The sequence below is a fragment of the Diospyros lotus genome, chromosome 6, assembly GCF_014633365.1.
Source record: "Diospyros lotus cultivar Yz01 chromosome 6, ASM1463336v1, whole genome shotgun sequence".
NCBI classification, from domain to species: domain Eukaryota; kingdom Viridiplantae; phylum Streptophyta; class Magnoliopsida; order Ericales; family Ebenaceae; genus Diospyros; species Diospyros lotus.
Window position 1 is genome coordinate 30,572,345 of NC_068343.1, and position 21,503 is coordinate 30,593,847.

The following is a 21,503-nucleotide window of genomic DNA, read 5'->3' on the forward strand; positions in this document are numbered from 1 at the left end:
TTATCCTATTTTTTATATTTATTATTACTCAAGGCTCGGCAAGGTTGCTGAAGTTGCTGGAAATGGAATATTTTCAATGGGTTGAGCTGGAATGATCTCGGTATCAGTGGGATCTGCTGCTGCTATAGTTTCAGTTGGTTCAATGGAATCAACAGTTCCTGTAGTTTTAATTGGTTTAATTGAATCAACTGCTGCAGTATTTTCAATTGGTTCAATGGAATCAGCTGGCTCAGTTTCAAGACCTTCAAGGAAAGATGTAGAACCTGAGCAGACATCTTCTTTGAATAATTTCTCCGTTTGAAGGTGAGTGGGAAAGGGCTTATAGAAAGGTTCAACTTCATGGAATGTAACATCAATAGAGACAAAGGTATGTCGGCTGGAAGGATCATAACACTTGTACCCTTTTGGTTGGAAGAGTAGTCAATGAAGACACATTTCTTTGCTTGAGGGTCTAACTTGGATCGGTTTGTCTTATGAATGTTTAGGTAGGCAATGCAAACAAATACTTTTGAGGAAAGGCTGTGAGTAGAAACAAAATCAGGGAAGTACCCGGAGAGGGTGGACAAAGGACTTTTATCTCCCAAGACTTGAGAAGGAAGCCGATTGATAAGATGAGCAGCTGTTTGGACTGCTTCTCCCAAAGAAATTTTGGGACATTGGATTGAAAGAGGAGGGTGTTGTAAAACCAAGGGTTTAAACAGTATTTCAAAAGCAATCTGTAACTAAATCCTTTGAATTGATTTGTAATTGAAGATTTTTACAAATCCATCACCATCACTATCATGATTATTCTTACAAATCTGTAACTGAATTTTGAATTGATTTGTAACTGAAGGTTGTTACAAATCCATCACCATCATTATCATGATTGCTTAATTTTGAATTGATTTGTAACTGAAGGAATCATTATCATGATTTGAATTTTGAATTGATTGGTTGATTAATTTGGTATTAAAACCAAAATTCAAACCACATTTCAGTTACAAATTTACAGCCTATATAAACCTGTCCATATGGTGTTTCAAACATAACCCAAAGCAATCTAGTTTTGTCTTTCTCTCCATTTCTCTTTTGAACTTCCTATTTTACAACAGAGGGCACGGTTTACTTTTAAGAGGTGGCAATTTTTCTGTTCAACATCCTTATTTTGTTGGGGTGTTTCAACACAGGATGACTCACGGATGATGCCTTTTTTTGGGTTTGGTTTAAATAATCTTTGGCATTATTAGAACAAAACCTTTTGATTTTTCCCCAAAATGTGTGGCAATCATTCTTTGGAATTGAGGAAACAGAATATTAACTTCTGATTTTTCTTTCATTTGAAACAACCAAGTTGTATGAGTGCAACCAACTATAAAGGAGACAAACCACCTAGGTCCATTAACATTAGGATTTTTTCAAGGTTCCCAAATATCAGAATGTATCATGGAAAAATGTTTATTGCACTTTTTTGATTTTGTAGGAAAAGGACGGCGATGTTCTTCAAACCGGCAAACATCACAATGAAAATTTGTAATAAGAACATCAAACAAGGAAGGAAACATATGCTTTAACAATAGGAAAACAGGGTGTTTGAGGCGAAGATGATTTGCCCAGACCTTGGTTTTGTTTGAGGAAGCCAAAAAAGAGGAAGGAGGTCAGTAAGAGGTTGGTTCCACCACCTTGTAAGTCTCCTTTATTTCCCAGCTCTCTAAGTCTTCATGATAGTACAGCCCATCACGTTCCCTAACAAATCCAATCATCTTCCGAGAGACCTGGTCCTGAAAAACACGAGAGTCAAAAAAGGTTATTTTGCAATGAAGCTCTTTGGTATTCTTGTGAATGGAAAGAAGATTAGTGGATAGTTTCGAGATATGTAGGACATTCTTTAAGGAAATTGAGGGGGCTAAATAAAGACTTCCTTGGCCAGCAATAACAATGGGAGAGCAATCTGCTGCTTTAATTTTCTGGTTTCCTATAGTGGATTTATAGGAATAAAATTTAGTAGCATTATGAGTCATGTGATCGATTGCACCTGAATCAACAACCCATGAACTCAAATGTGCAGTACTTGAAGCTATAGGAGATTTAGCTAAGAGACACATACCGACTTGGGCAAGAGAGCAAGAACTTGAAGGTTTTTCGAGTGATTCTATGAGGAGTCGCAGCCTTTTCATCTCCTCTTGGCTGAACTCCTTGAAATCTTCATTGTTTTGAGTTGCTGGTGCCAGTGGGGTTTCTTCCTTGCTGGTCAAGTTGACTTGACCTTGTACATGGTCCTTAAATCCTCCAGTTCGAGCCAAAACTTGTGCCTTCCTGTGCAGCTTGAAACAATTCTCTTGGGTGTGGCAGTTTATTGCAGTAAGTACGCTACAGTCCTTCTCTAGTGGACTGTTTAGGCCGAGTGTTGTCCCCTAGCTTTTCTCTCTCATTTCCTCCTCCTCCAGCCCTTCTATACACCATTATCGAAGCTTCAGATGTGTGTGATTCCAGCATGATACCTCGTCAGCTTTATTCAGCCCTAACAATGAAGAAGATTTCATGAAGTGTTGGGATCGGATCCTTGCACTCTGATTTGATCATATTCCGTGTTCAACCCTGCTAAGAATTTGAACACTCTATCATGCTCCAAGAACTCCTGGAAGATTTGAATATCATCACTGCAGTTCATCCTTAGGTTTCAGTAGTGATCAATTTCCAGCTGTAAACTTGTCATCTTATTGTAATCAGTGACAGGCATGCTTCCATGTTTAGTGGAAGCTATTTGAACCTTTAACTCATAAATTAGAGCAATATCCTTCTTCTTGGAATAGGTTTGTTGTAGCTTCTCCCATATAGCTCTTGTGATTGAGAAGAACATCACATTCTGGCTAACCTCTGGTTTCATGGAGTTCCATAGCCATGACATGATCATGGAATCCTCTTCATCCCATGTCTTGAACCTTGGGTCTCGGTGCTTGGGCCAGCACCGGTTAGGTGGTCCATCTTCCCTCTCCCCTTGAGGAAAGTTTGAGCAATCTGACTTCATTGCAGATCATTTGTTCCATCAAGGCAGTAGAATGGGTTCATGCTTTGGAGTTCGCTGGTTGATACAGTAGAGGAGTGGTTGGTCACCTTAAAAGGTGTAGCAGCAGCATAAGGTTCACCTATACTAGCAGAAGGTGCATCAATGGAGACTGTTGACATCTCCAGGAAGAAGGGCTATTAAGGCCAATTAAGCAATGAAGGTAGGAAGTATTGGATAATTCCAACGGAAAAACTAGAAGAACAGCTCTGATACCATGATGAATCTCTTGCTAAAATTTCTTCTTATTTCAGTACCAAGAGAGCTTTACATTATATAGCAGAAATCCTATTCTAAATATGGACAAGATCCTAATTACAGGGAAAGAATCAATTTAGGAAACAACACATACAAGGAAATACAATAATCAAAGTGATTGATTCCTAAACTGAAGTTATTTCTAACTTTAGAATAGGAAGTCAAGGCATAATTTCAGGAATATATCAAGGAATAATTTCAGGAATCTTAACAGGTTTAGTCTTTACTCCTTCATCCACTTCGGCTATTGAGATGTTTACAGATGCTAACCATGTTGGTATCACAACCCTAGGGTTAGTTGGGGTTGTGATAGGAATTGGGGAAGAAATCAGAATTGAAGAATTGAAGGAGGGGGAAGATTTCAATAGAAGAGGGAGAGGAATTACAGAAGAAACGAGAGAGGGATAGAGAAATTAGAAGGAAAGGAAATTCAGTTTCATTTCACACATCATATCCAATCTCTTACAAGTAGCCTTTATACAGGCCTTAGCTAGCTGTTAACTGATTCCTAACAGCACCCATGTGCTTCTAACAACTTGTAAAATATCTCCTAATAACTATTATAAGCCTATTCCTAACAGCACCCATGTGCTTCTAACAACTTGTAAAATATCTCCTAATAACTATTATAAGCCTATTACTATATTATCCCTTTATTGCTCCTAGGGTCATGACAATTCCCCCCTCCTTGAGAGAGTTTTTGTTCCTAAGAACTTGCACCAAGTAGCCGTTGCTTCATCCAATTCCCCCATTTTCTATCTGATTTATCTTCCTTTCCTTCTTTCTCCTTCTAGGCCTCTTCTTGTTCCTTTTTAAGTGCCCAAGATCAATCCCAGGCCTAAGTTGCCCCAAAACTTCCATATGAGAAATTTTATCGAATTCAAGTCCAATACAATCACCTCTTTTTATGGTTGTCCAATCAAATTCGGTCTTCCATTGAAGAACATGATCAGCAACACCTGGCCTGATATGGTTAATAGTCGAAACTTGGAGTCTAAAGGAAGAATTAACTGTGTCCGTGACTTCCTTTGATAGTTCATCCCCATCTCATACAAGTAAGGTAAGCACATATCCCTAGTTGCAGTTATTGCATTTCCATCTAGCCCACTGCCATGTTCTACTGCAAAACTACCAGCAGCATCCTGGAAATACAGCAATGGCGAATTGTAGACTTGCCTTCGATACTCAGACCAAGGTTACCTGTGAGCATTAGAATTCGGAGATGTTGCAACTTCAATCCCAGCCAATGCTTCCTTAGTGGTTGCCATATGGCCCCCATCCTGATCCTTTTTCCCAACTTGATTTACAGCCAAATTGTCTGATGAAACATTATCCTTGCCCGAACTATCAGATGTATGGAAGCCATCTACATAGTAGTTCTCACCTCCAATCTGCTATATAAATTGATTATCACTCGAATCATTAGCTTCCAATTCTTGTAAAGTGTGGTCTATACAGATCTCTTCATCTAATCTTATTTCGTCTTCAGAATCCTGACCATTGATAAGTTCGCTTTGGTTCCAGCACCGACTTTCTTAATATTGACTGAATTTTTAGTCGGAACCTCCTGATTCCATGCAAACAATTCAGCAACTCCTTTTTCCTTGTGTTTGCTAGAATGAACTTATTTTTCAACAATATCAAGTTGTCCCTTTGCCTTTGTTGCCCTATTAATCTGTTCATTATAGATTCCCTTTGGGTAATGCCATTCACCACCGATATCATCACTGATGTTGCATTCCTCCTTGATAATTCTGTTGAAACCGATATACTTCTTCCACTCCACATTAGAGATAGGTAGTGAATCCGCTTCCTGCCTTCTTGCTTTCTCCTTTGGCTACTCCATTTTAAGGAAGTCCTCTTTGTTAAAACTTTCGCGATAATCATCAAAGAATTCTGTAGGAAAGTAGTAATGATACTTCTTAGTATCATCGCACTCTTGCAACTATTCATGTAACATCCGGCCAAATTCCTTACTTGTATCATGTACCACACTTCTTGTTTCCTTGTCCAAGTGGCTAATTTCATTCTCAAACTTCTTTTCCCACGCATGAGGCTTTTTGCCAAACTCCTCATGATGTCTACCTCTAACTGAAAATGTAGCCTCCTTTTGCTGCAATTGAGACTCCATTTGTTTCATGTGTGCCCTGCTCCCCATGGCCAACATCTCACGAACATGACACTTGGAAGACCAAGGGGTAGGGGTTTTGTACATACCGCTCTTCTTCGAACAAGTTAACTGAAATTCAAAGCCCAAACTAACCTTTGCTTCCCTTGACTCATAGCCTAGAACTCAATTGGAATCACCTTCTGTGGAATCCTCTTCATTGATTTGCTGTTATTAGTCGTTGGACTTGTAATCACTGAAATTGATTGCCCTGGCCTTCAACTTGGATTTGTCGGAATCGCCAGAGTTCACTGGGATTTGCTTCGCACTTCCACTTCGCAAGATTACCAGATTTCACAACCGAGAGTCACCTCTTGTTACGCCTGCAGAAATTCGAACACTGACTACCGGCTTCACTACTGGAATCGGTTGGGCTCTAATCTACATTGTCTTCCACGTTCGGCCTCAGCTATCAGCGCAAGCTCAATCTTCGTGCGTCGAAATCGAATTTCTACTTCGTCCTCAATTGCATATGTCGATCGACTCTGATGCAGTTGATATAATTTGTCGGATACAAGCCTAAATTCGTCTGACCCTCCTTCGCATGTCAATTCCGAGCAAGACTTACTAAAATTCGTTGTAGGTCGTCAACATCTTGCCTCGGCCATTCTGAATTTGTTAGTGGTTTGCATCCCAACATACTTGTTTCAATAAGAAGATCTAGGATATATTTTCGTTGAGAAACTGAAATTCCTTCTTTGGACCTTGCTACTTCCATGCCTAGGTAGTATCTTAGGCTTCCTAGATATTAGATTTCAAATTCTCTCGCCAGGACTTCTTTAAGATCCTTGATTTTAGAAATAATATCTCCCGTAACAATTATATCATCAACATACATAATAAGAATGGATATTTTACCTTCCAAAGAATGTTTGATGAATAAGGTATGGTCTGTCTGACATTGGCTATATCCATACTTCTTGACTGTTTTTGTGAATTTTTCAAACCAGGCTCTAGGAGACTGTTTGAGCCCATAAAGAGATCTCCTTTGTTTGCATACCTTGTTTTTTGTGAGGTTAGTTTCGAATCTGCGAGGAATTTCCATATATACTTTTTCTTCGAGGTGTCCATTTAGAAAAGCATTCTTCACATCTAATTGGTAAAGTTGCCAATCCAGGTTTACAACTAGGGATAACAAGACTATGATAGTATTCAATTGTGCCACCGGAGCAAAAGTTTCTTGGTAATCTATACCATAAGATTGAGTGAACTCTTTTGCAACTAGGCGGGCCTTAAATCTATCAATTCTTCCATCTTCTTTGTATTTGATTGTAAATACCTATTTGTAGCCTACAAGATGTTTTCTGGGGGGTAATTCTGTAATCTCCCAAGTCTCATTCTTTTTCAAGGCCTTCATTTCCTCGAGAACTGCCTCCTTCGACTTAGGATGTTGAAAGGCCTCCAGAATAGTTTTAGGAACCTGTACCTTATTGATATTTGATATAAATATTCTGAAATTAAGTGAGATACCTTTATAAGAAATGTAATTGTGAATGGGATGTTGAGTGCATGATTGTACTCCCTTTCTCAATGCTATAGGCAAAATGTAAATCTTCATCCATAGTTGAAATTTCAGAATTCTCACCAGTAGTCATGGTATTCTCCTTCTGTTACTATTCTGGATTCAGGTTCGGATTAGACTCTTGATCAGTCCTAGGACATGCCGGTTCCCCACTTTCTTTTTGTTTAGACTTTTTCCTAGAATAAACTTGAAGTTCGTATGGATAAGAAGGATTATGACCAATAAGAGGTGAACTGGAAGAAGATTGATTTGCTTTTAACTCCTCAGATTGTACTCTAGGAGGAGAAGAGATATTTGTAGGGTTTATATGTGGCTGAACTTCAGACTATTGATTTTTAGGCTACTGTTGGTATTCCCAAAACAGATATTCTTGAGGATTGTGTTGCAATACCAACGAATTCACTGAACTTCTATTGAAATTACTCAATTCCGATCGGAATTTACACAGCTCAAAGAAAGAAAAGAAACAACCAAGGCATTCAAGAGGCCCCAACTCTCTAGAATTCTCTTACAAAATTCAACACCCCCCCTCTTTATCTCTTATTTATACCCTGTCCTATTCAGCATAATTGCCTCTGGCAGCACATGCTAGTTTGTGTAGCGATTTCCCCTACTACCCTCGGCACTTGCTTGCTATTACGTGAGCCCCACGCATTTTACCCCCCTGCCTTTGCCCTTTGGGCCACCTCTGGTAGGTCCAATGGACCCGGGGGCCTATCATTATCTCCCCCCCTCACTTTCACCTTGTCCTCAAGGTGGAAATCTGGAAACCGTTGCTGAATGAGGTCGAACAGTTCCCATGTCGCTTCTAAAGGTGGCAATCCCTTCCATTGAATTAAAACATCCCTAGCCCTTTAGATTACTTCCTATTCCAGATTGAACCCCTAGGATTGCCTCGGGCTCCACCAACAACTCTAAATTTGCACTTAGCTGGTTGGGAACTTCCACACTAGCCTTCAACGCCCCTTTTGCCTTCCACACGTGGATGTTGCAATGGGAGGGCATAGTCAATTTGTAAGCAACCGGTCCTACCTCCTTCTCAACTTCAAAAGTACCATAAAATTTGGGAGCTAATTTGTCATTGGAGTGACCAGCCAGCGATTTCCGGCGATATGGCCTCAATTTCAGGTAGACAAAGTCCCCCACCTTGAATTTTACCTCTCTTCTTGTCTTGTCAGCTCCTCTCTTTATCACAGATTGAGCCCTCAGCAGTTGTGTCTTCAGGTCATCCAAAATCTTATCCAGTTTAGCTAGTTGTTCCACCATTGACATTGACGTGGTCCCTTTTTCAAACCTCACCAAGGTTGGAGGTTCTCTACCATACACCACCTGAAACGACGTCTTCCTTGAAGCTATATGGTAGGACATGTTATACCATAGTTCAACCCAGGACAGCCACATAGACCGCGATTTCGGTTGAGAGGAAGCAAAACAACGCAAGTATGTTTCCAAAGTCCGATTCAATACCTCTGTTTGCCCATCGGTTTGTGGGTGATAGGCGGTGCTTCGATTTAGTTTCGTACCTTGGAGGCAAAACAATTCTTCCCAAAATCTGCTTATGAAAATTTTGTCCCTATCCGATACAATGGACCTTGGGAGGCCATGTAACCTTACGATTTCCTTAACAAAATTTCTAGCCACTTCCCCTGCAGTAAATGGATGTTTCAGTGCAATAAGGCGCCCATATTTACTTAGTTTATTACAACCAATATTGAATCCATTTTGCCCGACCTCGGTTAGCCTTCAATGAAATCCATGGCAATATCATCCCATACTTGATTAGGGATAGGAAGAGGCTGTAGTAATCCTCCCGGTGTGAAAGCTGAATATTTATTCTGTTGGCACACAGAATAGTTACTCACATACTTATGGATGTCCTTCATCCCTTGCCAATAGACACTAGCCACCACTTGCTTGTAAGTGTTTAAGAACCCCGAATGACCACCAAGACTGCCATTATGTCCCTCATGTAGTACCAATGGAATGAGAGAGGACCCTTTTGGTAAATACAACCTCCCTTTATATAGCAGTTGGCTGCCCACCCACTGAAAATTGGGTTGGGAAGCAGGATCAGTTTGCCGATCCTTGATAATTTGCTGCACCCTATCATCTGCTTCTACTTCTCGGGCCAATTGATCCAGTTGGATCACTTTGGGCATTGTCAAAGCCATTAGGACTATTGTATGGTTGATGCGTGATAACCCATGGGCTACCTTATTCTCCAAACCCGGCCTATAATGTATCTCAAATTGAAATCCCATCAGTTTTACCATCCATCTCTGATACTCGGGGCTTACCAACCGTTGTTTCATCAAGTATTTGAGGCTTTTTTGATCAGTCCAAACCTCAAAAGATAATGTCTCCATTTTTGCACCGCAAAGACTATGGCCATCAATTCTCACTCATAAATTGATTTCATCCTTCCTGATTGACTGAAAGCATGACTGAAATAAGCAATGGGTCGGTGATCCTGTATTAAAAGAACCCCCATGCCTTCCCCCGAAGCATCCGCATCAACCACAAAAGGTCTTCCTAAATCCAGCAAGGCTAGAACGGGTAGGGAGATCATCTTCGCCTTAAGCTGTTGGAAGGCTTGCTCGGCTGCCACATCCCAATAAAAATTATTCTTTCTTAATCGTTCAGTTAAGGGTCTTGCCAACTTGCCGTAGTCTTTCATGAAGCGTCGATAATATCTCGTGAGCCCCAAGAAACCTCTCAATTCCTTAATTGTTGGAGTAAGCCAATCTACCATCGCTTGCACCTTAGCATGATCAGCTGATACACCCTGTTGGGAAATGATGTGGCCTATTCAACCTCTAGCTGCCCGAACATTCACTTTTTCCTGTTAGTAAGAAGCTGATTTTCTGCCAACACTTTTAAAACACAACGTAAGTGTTGTGTGTGTTGCTCTAAACTCCTACTATAAACCAATATATCATAAAAAAAACGCAATACAAATAGCCTTAAATACTCCCTAAAAATATCATTCATCAGCGATTGAAAAGTTGCTGGTGCGTTTGTCAACCCGAACGGCATAACTAAGAACTCGAAGTGGCCCTCATGTGTCTGGAAAGCTGTTTTGGGAACATCTTCAGCCTTGACTCTAATCCGATGGTAGCTCGATTTTAGGTTCAGCTTGGAGAAAACCATAGCCCCATGCAGCTCGTCAAGTAGCTCCTCAATCACTGGTATAGGGAATTTGTCAGGAATGGTTACCTTGTTCAAGGCCCTGTAATCTACACAAAACCGCCACCCTCCATCCTTCTTCTTAACCAACAACACCGGGCTAGAAAATGGATTGCAACTTGGCTGAACAATCCCAGCCCCCAACATCTCACCCACCAGTTTTTCAATCTCATTTTTTTGCAAGGGTAACAGTAGGGCCTCACATGTACAGGTGCGGTTCCTAGAATCAGGTTAATAGCATGGTTTTTTGCATGGTGGCAGCCTTTCTGGATTAGAAAATACCCCTTCAAACTCTTCCAACACCCCTTGCAACATCATTGGGATTTCCCACTATTTTTCTTCAAATTTTGCCGTAATGGTCCCCAATTCTAGCAGCCTGCCCTCCCTGCTTTCCTTAAGAGCTTCCATCATGGGCTTCAAGGACACCATGGTTTTACTCAAGCTTGGGTCTCCCTGCAGTGTTACAGCCATAACTCCCACTTGAAACTTCATAATTAAAACTTTCCAATCCACATTCATTTTCCCCACTGCGGTTAACCACTTCATCTCTAAGATCACATTCGAGCTACCCAACTCTAAGGGCAAAAAATCCTCTACAATTTGCAGGTTTTGTAGATGCAGTTTCACCCCTTGCAAATGTCGGCCCCTTGCACCGTCATTTCCTTTCCTATAATCACCCCATACCTAAAAGTTTATGTTCTTGGTAAACCCAACTACTGCACCAGCTCGGTTGCTATAAAATTATGTGTCGCTTCTCCATCAATAAGCACTACAACTGGATGCCCTTCGATATCCTCTTTCAGCTTCATTGTTTGTGGCATTTCAATCCAACCATTGAATTCATTGAGAGTTAAATGATCTCACCCCCTTGCCCCAATTCTTCTCCTCTTCCCCCCCCCCTTTCCATTGTTTCCACCTCAACTCCCTCCTTTTCCACCTCTTCATCATAAATCATCATAACTTGCAGCTCCATATTCTTACATCGGTGGCCTATAGAATATTTCTCATCACAACGAAAACATAGGCCCTTCTCCCTTTTGGATTTCCACTTGGCCTCACTAAGTCGTTTAAAAGGGACATTGCTGCCACTCCCAGCCACTGACAGCTTGTTGCTTGACTGACTAACGACTCTCGAATGGGGAGTCGGATTTCATGACTGTATGGGAGAGGGTCGGTTGATGTTGATTGTTGAATGGGTAGGGAAATTACCCCTAGCTAGCCCGAACGTCTTACTGCAACTGAGCATGATTACATTCTTATCCTCGATACATTGAGCCATCGACATGATCCGATCCAACCCCTTAGGTTGCAACAGTGTTATTAAAGGCACGCCTGATACCAGGCTCAAGCCTGGCGCCTAGAAACAAACCGGGCAGGTGAGATTTGCCCAGGCACGCTTGGGCGCACCCACGCCCTCAGGCGCAACCTTGCGCTCATATATGTTAAACGCGCCTAGGCGCACCTCATGAAATTAGCTGTCAAGCAGCACTGCCCACCGAAACCAATTGCCATTCTTGGTTCCAGCCTCCCCTCTTCTTGGTTCTAGCATGTATACATTACAACATATTTACATATCTTTAGTTTAAGTAAATGCCCACATTTTCTTTAATTTATATTTTATCTTCCATTTACTTTAATACATAAATGTAAAGAAGAAAGTACCCCCAATTTGGATTCAATAAAAATATCTAAAAAATCAAAATCCATAACAATAAGAAAATAGAATTTTGGTTTTAGTACAAACTCAGGATTTAGTGATTTTACCACCCCCAAAATACATACTATTTCTAGAAAAATTCATTAAAAATCATTTTAACAACAATGAATATTAGCTATCAAAATACTAGGAGATAGTTTTTTAAAATGAAAATATTTTTTTTGTCTCCTTATAATGCGTTAATCTTCCAAACTTAGAAAAATAACATTTTTCAAAATGAAAACATTTTCATGATTGTGGACTTGTAGTGTTTGTGTTTGTTTAGAACTTTGTATGATGATTGGTACTTGTTTGAATTTGAGTATTATCTCTTTGTTTTTCTTAAGATGGTCTTTAGAGTGGTATTGTTGTTGACATGTTTTGAATGTTGCAGGAATCAAAAATTTAAAATGTCATCCAACACTATTGATCCTAATCCTGATAGTAGTTCTGTTGATAGAAGAAAAGATCCAGCATGGAAATATCATAGTTAGCATATGTTGAATTCTAAAATTTTAAAATAACATGCTTGTTAAAATATTATTAGAAGTTAGGACCTATTTTATATATTTTATTTTATTTTTTTTTATTAATTTGCGCCTAGTTCCACCAGGCTCACGCCTCGTCTTGCGCCTTGTGCCTCAAGCTTCAAGACCCTTGTGCGTCTTGGGCCTTTAATAACACTGTTTTGTAGTACCTTGATCTCAGCCCTTATTTTAGGTTTAAGGCCATTAATGAAATGGCCTTCCAAGAATGCCTTAGAAACATCCGACACTGGCACGGCCAAAGTCTCGAACATCAACCTGTAATCCTTAATAGTCCTATCTTGCTGGAGAACCAGGAACCTCTCCTCTAGTGACCCCTCTTGGGTTGAACGAAATCGGCTAAGAATCCCTTGCTTGAGCCCCTCCCAACTGCGAATTCCCCTGTGCCTGGACTCCCACTGGAACCAAGCGAGGGCCCCTGCCTTAAAACACAACGCAGTTGACTCGATCTTCTCATCTTTAGATAGCTGATTGATCGCAAAGTACCTCTCAGTCTGGAATATCCATTCGTCCGGACTGTTCCCCTCAAAGATCGGCATCTCCAGCCGTCGTCCTCTCCCTTCCTGTTGCCATCCTCCCCCCACGCCACACTCCATTCTCTGGTTCATGCCAACTCTAGGGGTCACGTCTGAATCTTGGCTAAATTCTGATGGCCCCTTGTCCCCATGGGTCTTAGTCTTCCTCTCTCGTTCTTGTTCATCCCACCTCGTTCGCATGATGTCGAACTGTTCGAGCATCACTGCCACGTTTCGGTCTATGGTTTGAATCTCTCCCCTCATGGTGTTGATCTTCATCTCCAGGTCCCCCACTCTCTTGCTTAAGTTTACCATGATGATCGGCAATGGCTCTGATACTAAAATGTTGGAATACCAATGAATTCATTGAACTTCTATTGAAATTACTCAATTCCGATCGGAATTTACAGAGCTCAAAGAAAGAAAAGAAACAACGAAGGCATTCGAGAGGCCCAACTCTCTAGAATTCTCTTACAAAATTCAACACCCTTTCTTTCTCTCTCTTTTTCTCTCTCTCTTATTTATACCCTATCCTACTCAGCATAACTGCCTCTGGCAGCACATACTGGTTTGTTACACACAAACTAGCAATTTCCCTACTCCCCGCTGCACTTGTTTGTTGTCCTACTTAGATAGTTTGGTGTATTCTCCCCTGAATATCAGATTTGGGCTGGTCTTCAAAAAAGGTTACATCCATTGAGGTGAAGAATCTCTTAAGACTTGGAGAGTAATATTTGTAACCTTTTTGCTGGGGATAGTAGCCAAGAAATATACATTTGATGGACTTTGGTTCAAGTTTGCTCCGAAATTGAGGGTGAATGTGAACAAAAGAGGTGCAGCAAAAAATTTTGAGAGGGAGTTGAGAAAAAACTCGGGTGTGGGGAATGTTAGAGTTATGCCCCACAAGCCAATTATATTTTTATGTAATTGATCATACTTTACATTGCGATTCTTTATCTCCAATCAATTGTTATTGCAAGGCATTATGTTTTATTTGTCATTGATGGTTGTCATCATTTTATTTGCAATCCATATTTGATAAAGTCCATACATCAAATACGCTCATGGAATATGGTCGTGCATATAGATGACGATCATGAAACATATTCCTTATAAGCCTTGATCTTAAATATTCCTAGTCATAGAGTTATTAGGAATGGACACTAATAACTCGGATAGACTAGCACATATGTTGCATGCTCAATCAGGAGAATGTCTTGTTTCATGGGCATTGGTGTGATGACACTAGTGCATATATGTGGGTGCTTATTATAAGAATAAGTACACTGAATTGACTTGTTACAGAATTCCTAATGGTTGTTGTTTTATGTCGAATTGGAATTCCTGTGTTGCAATTGTGCAGATTGATCCTTAGACTTGAGACATCATGGTAGTCTTATATTTGATTGGTTACCCCTTGGTGTTTTTTGGATTCTAATGGAGTCGTTAACAAATTGTTATTGGGCGTGACCTTGTTACATATGAAGGCTTGTGAATGTCAAAATAGTATTCATCACTCATCGTCAAGATGAGAGGATGTCTTATGTATTCCGATGATTTCATAATTGAGGAAATCCTTGGCCAAGGTGAGGTGGAAATCAAAAGGTGTTTTGATTTCACCTATCAAGTCATAAATTTGGAATGGATACATAGTTATTGAATGGTTAGGGTTTCATCATAAAACCATACCCTAAATTCAATCGGGACATAGATCGATGAAATGATTTTTCTGCACGGTAATTGCAATTGAAAAGGTTCGTGTTTTTCATCATTGGCTAGGTATTCATGGCATGTTGCTAGACGTTAACCATGATAAGTAGGGTATTAGAATTAATTTGATTAATTCTAAAGTTATTAATTAAAGAGTTTAATTGAAAAGCCCATAAGATGAGTTTAATTAAACCAATGAGTTGGGCCTTGAAATAGCCCAAATAGAATTGGCCCTACATCTAGTATAATGGTGGATCTAAGGGGTCACACACTTAGATCGAGCCCATTTCACAATTAAAAAAGAGAGCCGACCCAATGTGATGAAGGGTCGGGCCTAAAGTATTTAGGGTTTTTCCATGGCATGATTAGGGTTTTTGAACTCTATTTATATTTCGTTTAAGAAGCTGGAAAAGAAGTAGAAATTCGGATTCTCTCAAAAGGCTTCTAGGGTTGCTAGCACGACGAAGGCGTTTGTGGAATGATCGATCGTGTGGACTTACTTGGAGGAGATCGCGCTTGCGTCTCTACGGATCGAAATCGGATGAAATCGAAGCCTACACGATCGAAGGTTCCTAACAAGGAAAAGAAGTAAGGAGAAGCTGACTTGGAATGTGATGTTTGAGGATTCATGAGGGCATTCTATTTATATGATAGGTGGCCGTAAGAATAGCCTCACCCCCAAAATATTTAGGAACATGGGTGGAGAACAATAAGGATCTGACCATTTTCAATAGGTGTCTATTCTTGCGTTTTGCAACCCCGTTTTGTTGGGGTGTATCTACACAAGAAGTTTGATGAATGATGCCTTGTTGTGACAGATAAGTGCCTAGAATGGTATTGAAGTATTCTTTGGCATTACCTGTTCTTAGAACTTGAATTTTAGCATTAAATTGCCTTTACACCATGGAATGGAAGGTTTGAAAAATGTGGCTAGTTTCAGACTTTTCTTTCATGAGAAAGACCTAAGTAAGATTGGTATGGTTATCAATAAAGGAAATAAACCACCGAACCCAGTAACATTTTTGACTCTAGGCCCCCACACATCACTATGGATCAAAGAAATGGATAGGATGGAGTGTAAATTTGACTAGGATAATTAGTCCGAAGATGCTTAGAATATTGACAAATTTCACATTGAAACATGTGTAAATCTGAATTCTTGAATAAAGAGGGGAACAATTTCTGAAGGTAAGCAAAGTTTGGATGTCCTAATCTATAGTGCCACAACATAATTGCACTCTTATTTGAATGAAAAGTAGAGAAATAAACAAGTAGAACAGAGTAGCAATCGCTGGAATTTACTTCAGTTTTTGAATCAATTCTTTTAAGAACGTAGAGCCCCGAACATGCCTCAGCACTGCCAATCATCTTCCTCGAAGTTCGATCCTGAAATTTATACACATCTTTTGAGAATTTTGCAACACAATCCATATCAATAGTGAGTTTACTAAAAGATAAGAGGTTGCAGTCTAGGTTAGGCACGAAAAGTACAACATGTAGCGTGAAACTAGTGGACAACACAATCGATCCAATACCTGCCACCTTTGATAATGAGCCATCGGCAATCCTTACCTTCCAATCTTTGTCACATGGTTAAAAATTGGTTAACAGTGCACTATTTCTAGTCATGTGATCAGAGGCTCTTGAGTCAACAATCCATAGAGTAGATAGCTTACGTTCAGCGGTAAAAACACGTAGATGGTTACCTTTGTGGGCTATAGAACCTGTTACTATTGTAGAGGCCTGAAGCTGTGTTTTACCAAAAGTATTTTGTAGCCACTCTATATGTTCTTTGCTGAATAAGCTCGGATTTAAGGCAGTGGGAATGTCTTCAGTGGCTGTTAGGTTACCCCTACTCCGCCTTTCATGTGTTGGTTTCCAATTTGGAGGCTTACCATGGATATCCCAACATGTATCCTTTGTGTGATCGGTCTTGTGACAATGGTCACCTCAAGGACGACCTTTCTTTTTGCTTGATATTTGTTGGGTTGCCTCCTTGGGTAAGTAGGGTAGAGTGTTCCAGGCTTGGATTTGAAGGCTTTAACATCAGTTTCAGCCGACTTTCTTTTCTACGAACCTCAGCAAACGCCTCCCTAATACTTGGTAGAGGTTTTGTGCCAAGAATCCTACCTCTCATGCCACCTAGATTTTTATTTAAACCAACCAGGAACTTATACAGTCGCTTCTTCTTTGCTATTTTCTTGTATTGTGCTGAATCTTCAGTGCACTTCCATTGAATAGTGTTACACTTATCCAGTTGAAGCCAAAACTTATTCAAGGATTGAAGTATTGAGTGACTTGAGATTCGCCTTGCCTTAGATCATCGAGAATACTCTCTATCTCAAACAACTCGCAGGTATTCTCAATATGGGAGTAGGCTTCCCTAGCAGCCTCCCAAATTTCTTGTAATGTGCCGTATAACAGGAAATTCTCACCTATCTCATTGTTCATTGAATTAATCAGCCAAGACATCACCATGTTGTTCTCGACCTTTCAGATCCAGTGTTGTGATTCCTCCTCCTTGGGTTTGTTGGCAGCTCTGGTTAGATAATTATCTTTTCCTTTTCCACATATGAACACCATCATCGATTGTGACCATTGAATGTAATTTTCTCCATTCAATTTGTGACCGGTGATAGTAAATAGACTGTTGTTATACGTGTTTACAGAATTGGTGGTTTGGAAAGGAATAATCTCAGATGACTGGTTGCTTTTGCCAGCCACGATGTAAGTCGATCAGGTCTAGCGGCTATAAAAGGGATGGATTAGTGAGGCGACAAATAAAGGATATGATTAACAAAGAGAAGGGAGAAAAGAATTCTACTCTGATACCATGCAGAAATCCCCTTTTTTGGGAGAATAATATGATATATTGATTCCCTTGGGAATGGCACAAATATATACACAATGGATCCTAAGAATTCTCCTAGATTTTAGAGATTAGATTCCTACTTTGTAGGACTAGATTACAACAACCTTAAATACAAACAAATATAATAAAAAATAATTAAGAAAGATGAGATATAACAGTAATATAAATCAAGATAAATCACGGAGGATAAATTAGCGGATAACGAGCTCGGCAGTTCGGCCCTCCATCAACTCGGCAACTCGGCCTAATAGTTTCTGATCTACATCTTCCATACAGAATATAATAGATACCATGAATCTTATATGGTTGCATGAAGTTGATAAGCTAGGCCTTAACCAGTGAGTTTTCATAATCCCATTATAGGTCAGATTATTAGTGGCTGGTTGTTGGTCGCTAGAGATAAATAATCCTTTAGCCTTGAAAAATAACAGACATGACCATCAGTAGGGAAGATAATTTCTACATTCTTTCACATGGCTAATCTGGATGTTTGGATTATATCTAGGGTTGTTAGCCCTAAGTCCACTTCTGCCATGTCGGAGGTGCTAGAATTCCTGGTAGAACTAAATTTAGACATTGCTATCACTGATTTGAACTAGAGTGTATAACAAATTATAGAATCAAGGAAAGAGGTCAAACACAACTCAAGGACATTCTGAGAGGCTCAATGAAGAGACGTACCTAGCAGGAAGAACAGAGTTTGGATCAACAAGAAAAAAGGAATTCCAGCCAATGAAGTTGTGCATGGATGTTTGAGGAATCAAACTCCATTCGGCTTACTTAAAGAGACTCTTAATCATGAGCAGCTAACACCCCAATTTCACTGGTTTCATTTTTCAACTTGGTATCAGAGAATTTATCCTTTTTTCTTTTCTATTCTCTTCTTTCCCCTATTTCCTATTTTCCGGGACAAAAAATAAACAGTTATGTCATCCTAGCGTCACCTTGTTAGCAGGCCATCTGATGATACCTAGGGCACTTCCTTCCAGCAACCAAGAAAGTTTAAAGAGCCAACTTGATTTGACAAGGTTTGGCTGTCCTATTGCAAGGCCAAATTATAGGAAGAAGAATGATGAAGACATGGTTGTAGTTTGTTACTTTATCTCCGACTCCACGCCCTGTATTTTTTCTGTTACTTAAAATAAGAAAAGATTTACATCAGAATCAATAATAGAAAAATGATAGTTATCTATTAACCCAAGATTATACTTTCAATCATCCCAAGTTTAAAGGTATCAGTATAAAGTTATAAACAAATTAGACATGAGAATAACAGCATTAGAGGTGTTTGGCCTTTATAATTCCTGTCCTTTAATACTAATATGTTACAGTTTGAATTATTCATGTTTTTAATTCTTTTGTTGTTTTCTTGGAATAATCTTTTAATGAAGTTGATATTGGTCAATTTCGAAAACCCTTTTTTCTCTGTGATATTTTTTTTCTGGTTTATTACTTATTAATTAATTATGAGAAACAAGTTTAGATTGATTACATCTTGCTGCACTTCAGATGAGTCTATGACCAAACGTTCTCAGAGATTTTTTAAGGTAGGCATCTAGCAAATGGATTTCTTGAGGAATAAAACTTACCTAACAGGTTCTTAGCTGCTCCCACGAAAGACCTGTTGATACCATATCTCCAATATTTGTATGCATTCAGATTTTATACCACCCTCCTGAATTGCTCCTGTTTATAACCAATAATTTTCTTTTTTCACAATTTCAAGAACGTAATTAACAGAAAATTGTTATACTAAATGCAGATCCAGGTGTAAGTTAGGTGCTTCCGTAGTGTTACCACTGTTATGCTATGAAATATAGGCTAATGAAGATACCTGTTTCCTCTTATTTATTTTATTTTTGTTGGTAGTTCTCTCTCTCTCTGATTTAAGTGCTTAACGTTAGGGACTTTGCTACAGGTCAAGAAAATGAGTCTTTATGCAATTGAGCAGGCTGTGGAGGATTTGGGGAATCTTTCTAGGTAAGATTGGAGAGGCACATGATTTTTTTAAATAGATTATTTTCTATGTATTGTTTGTGTGCAGGTCAATTTACTTACCTTGGTATGTAGGTAGCTTAAATAGTGTGCTACTGACGGGGAATGGTATCCGTTTGTGTCAAATATTTTCTGTAAAGCATGTAGTAGTGCCAATGAGAAGAGTTTGCTTTAATAGTGAAGTTCATTGTTTCGAACTGTGATAAATGTAAAGGGATTGATAAATGTTCTTTAGAAGAATTGATTATTGCGGCAAAATAATCAGAAATATCATCATTTTTTATTTCTACGGGCATCAGTAACACACGCTTTTTTATGTGTCCTTTTCCTACTTTTTTTTACACATAAAACTGACCATTTTGTAAGGGACCAAAATTGAGTGTCTAGAATGTTTATCCCCCCTCGTGGTTATTTCCTTACTAAATTCAAAGAGCATTTATCTTTCAACAGTGATGAAATCTTTTGAAAGGCTTTTGGGTCAGAAGAGTACGTTTAAAGGCTTTTGGCACATGTCTATTTAGTTCCCTACCCATGTTAAATTAGGTTATTGTCACCATGTTCTTCTGGGTGTTTTAGGGTTTCCAAAAGTTAACTGTGTTGTTAAATATTCTTCACATGGAGGGAGAGCACATAGCAGCAAATAGGCATGGCCCATTGAGTTGATTGCTTGGAATTCCCTGGAATTCCCAGTGGTGTGTACACAAAGAGACGCATTCTCATTGATTTATCTTTGACAACACTACCACATGGTGATCGTGGCCAAGGAAATACATCTGGATGTGTACTTGTCTAGACTCGGTGATTATCTTTAAGTTGGACCGGAGTAGTGTGGTCCCTTATATTATATGGTTAGTTTTATGAGTTAAAGAGATTCTTTTAGTGGATAGGCTGTGTCGAGGAAATGAGCCTGTCACTGGCATTACGTTGTTGATGGCATGAATTGAATGACACTTGTGTGGTGTAGAAAATAACGTACACATCAAGTTAGAATGTAGTGCATGCTTCCAAACATCACTTGCATGTGTACTATGTGGATCTCACGTGTTTTTGATGGAACAGTTTACAGTTAGCAATGTAATATATAGTTCATTCTCACCTGAGGATAGATCTCTTGTTAATGTGTAATATTGTAAGAGAATAAGATGTTCTTTAAAAGCATTTTCTGTTACCTCTTAGTATTCTTCAGTATATAAGAATGTGGGTCAGAATTAAATTTACTTAATCAAACTAATTGGTACTTTATTGTGATCTGATCTGGCAAGCAGGTCTTGTGTAGACGAGCAAGGCTAGCAAATGAAATTGGCAAGACAGCATCCTCTTTTTTGCATCGGCTCTTTATTGGTGTGAACAACTGCTGTGGGTGGGGCTCAAGTGTTGTATGTTGATGATGATCCTGAATCCTAACCATGTTTTGTTTTGTCGATTTTTGATTGTTGAATGTTTTCGGGTTGCTAATGAACTCTCTGCCACTCGTACCCTGCAGACTCTTTGCCATGTTCAGTTTTTGGTCATTTGTGTTCATGGAAGAGACTGCTGCAGTTGTGTTCCTCTTCTTGTAGTACTTGTCTGTTAGCATGAAATGTTGTACTGGAATGGAATCATGAATTAATGCCATGTCTTAGTACAGTTAATGTTATGTTTTTTAAGCGTTGAGGATCATCAAGACACATTTGATCATGAGAAGGTAAAATAAGATAAAATCACACCTCTATTCCTTCCCTAATCCTCCTTCTCTCTCTCTCTCTCTCTCTCTCTCTCTATATATATATATATATATATATGTTGGGTTGCTCCTCCTTCCATCCTTAATGGCTATTTGGTTCCCAGGGGGAGAGATTTGGTTTCCTACCCACCTGGTCTGCTGCTTCCACTCCCTTTCCCTGCCGCTAGTCGTTTCTTAGGTGGCATAGTGACCTTTACTTAAGCCCATACAAATTATCATTCTACTAAATAAATAAATATATGATATGACTACGAAGACAAAAAGACCTCTG

At 39.4% G+C, this 21,503-nt stretch overlaps 1 protein-coding gene across 5 annotated transcripts in view; it reads left to right on the top strand.

Moving 5' to 3' along the window:
- LOC127803870 (lysine-specific demethylase JMJ26-like) overlaps positions 1-21,222 on the top strand; it is an 82,847-nt gene extending 61,625 nt beyond the window's left edge. The window contains exons 12-13 of one of the 5 annotated variants that reach the window (XR_008023598.1): positions 198-367; positions 486-873. Coding sequence is in view for 4 of the 5 variants with exons in the window: in XM_052340462.1 (XP_052196422.1) it covers positions 19,433-19,494; positions 20,775-20,799 (87 nt within the window). In the remaining variant the exon portion in view is untranslated. Of the gene's footprint in view, positions 1-197; positions 368-485; positions 874-19,418; positions 19,495-20,774 lie in introns of those variants that run through there. The other 4 variants (XM_052340461.1, XM_052340462.1, XM_052340460.1 and 1 more) reach the window with 4 other exon arrangements.
- Positions 21,223-21,503: the final 281 nt, after the last annotated feature.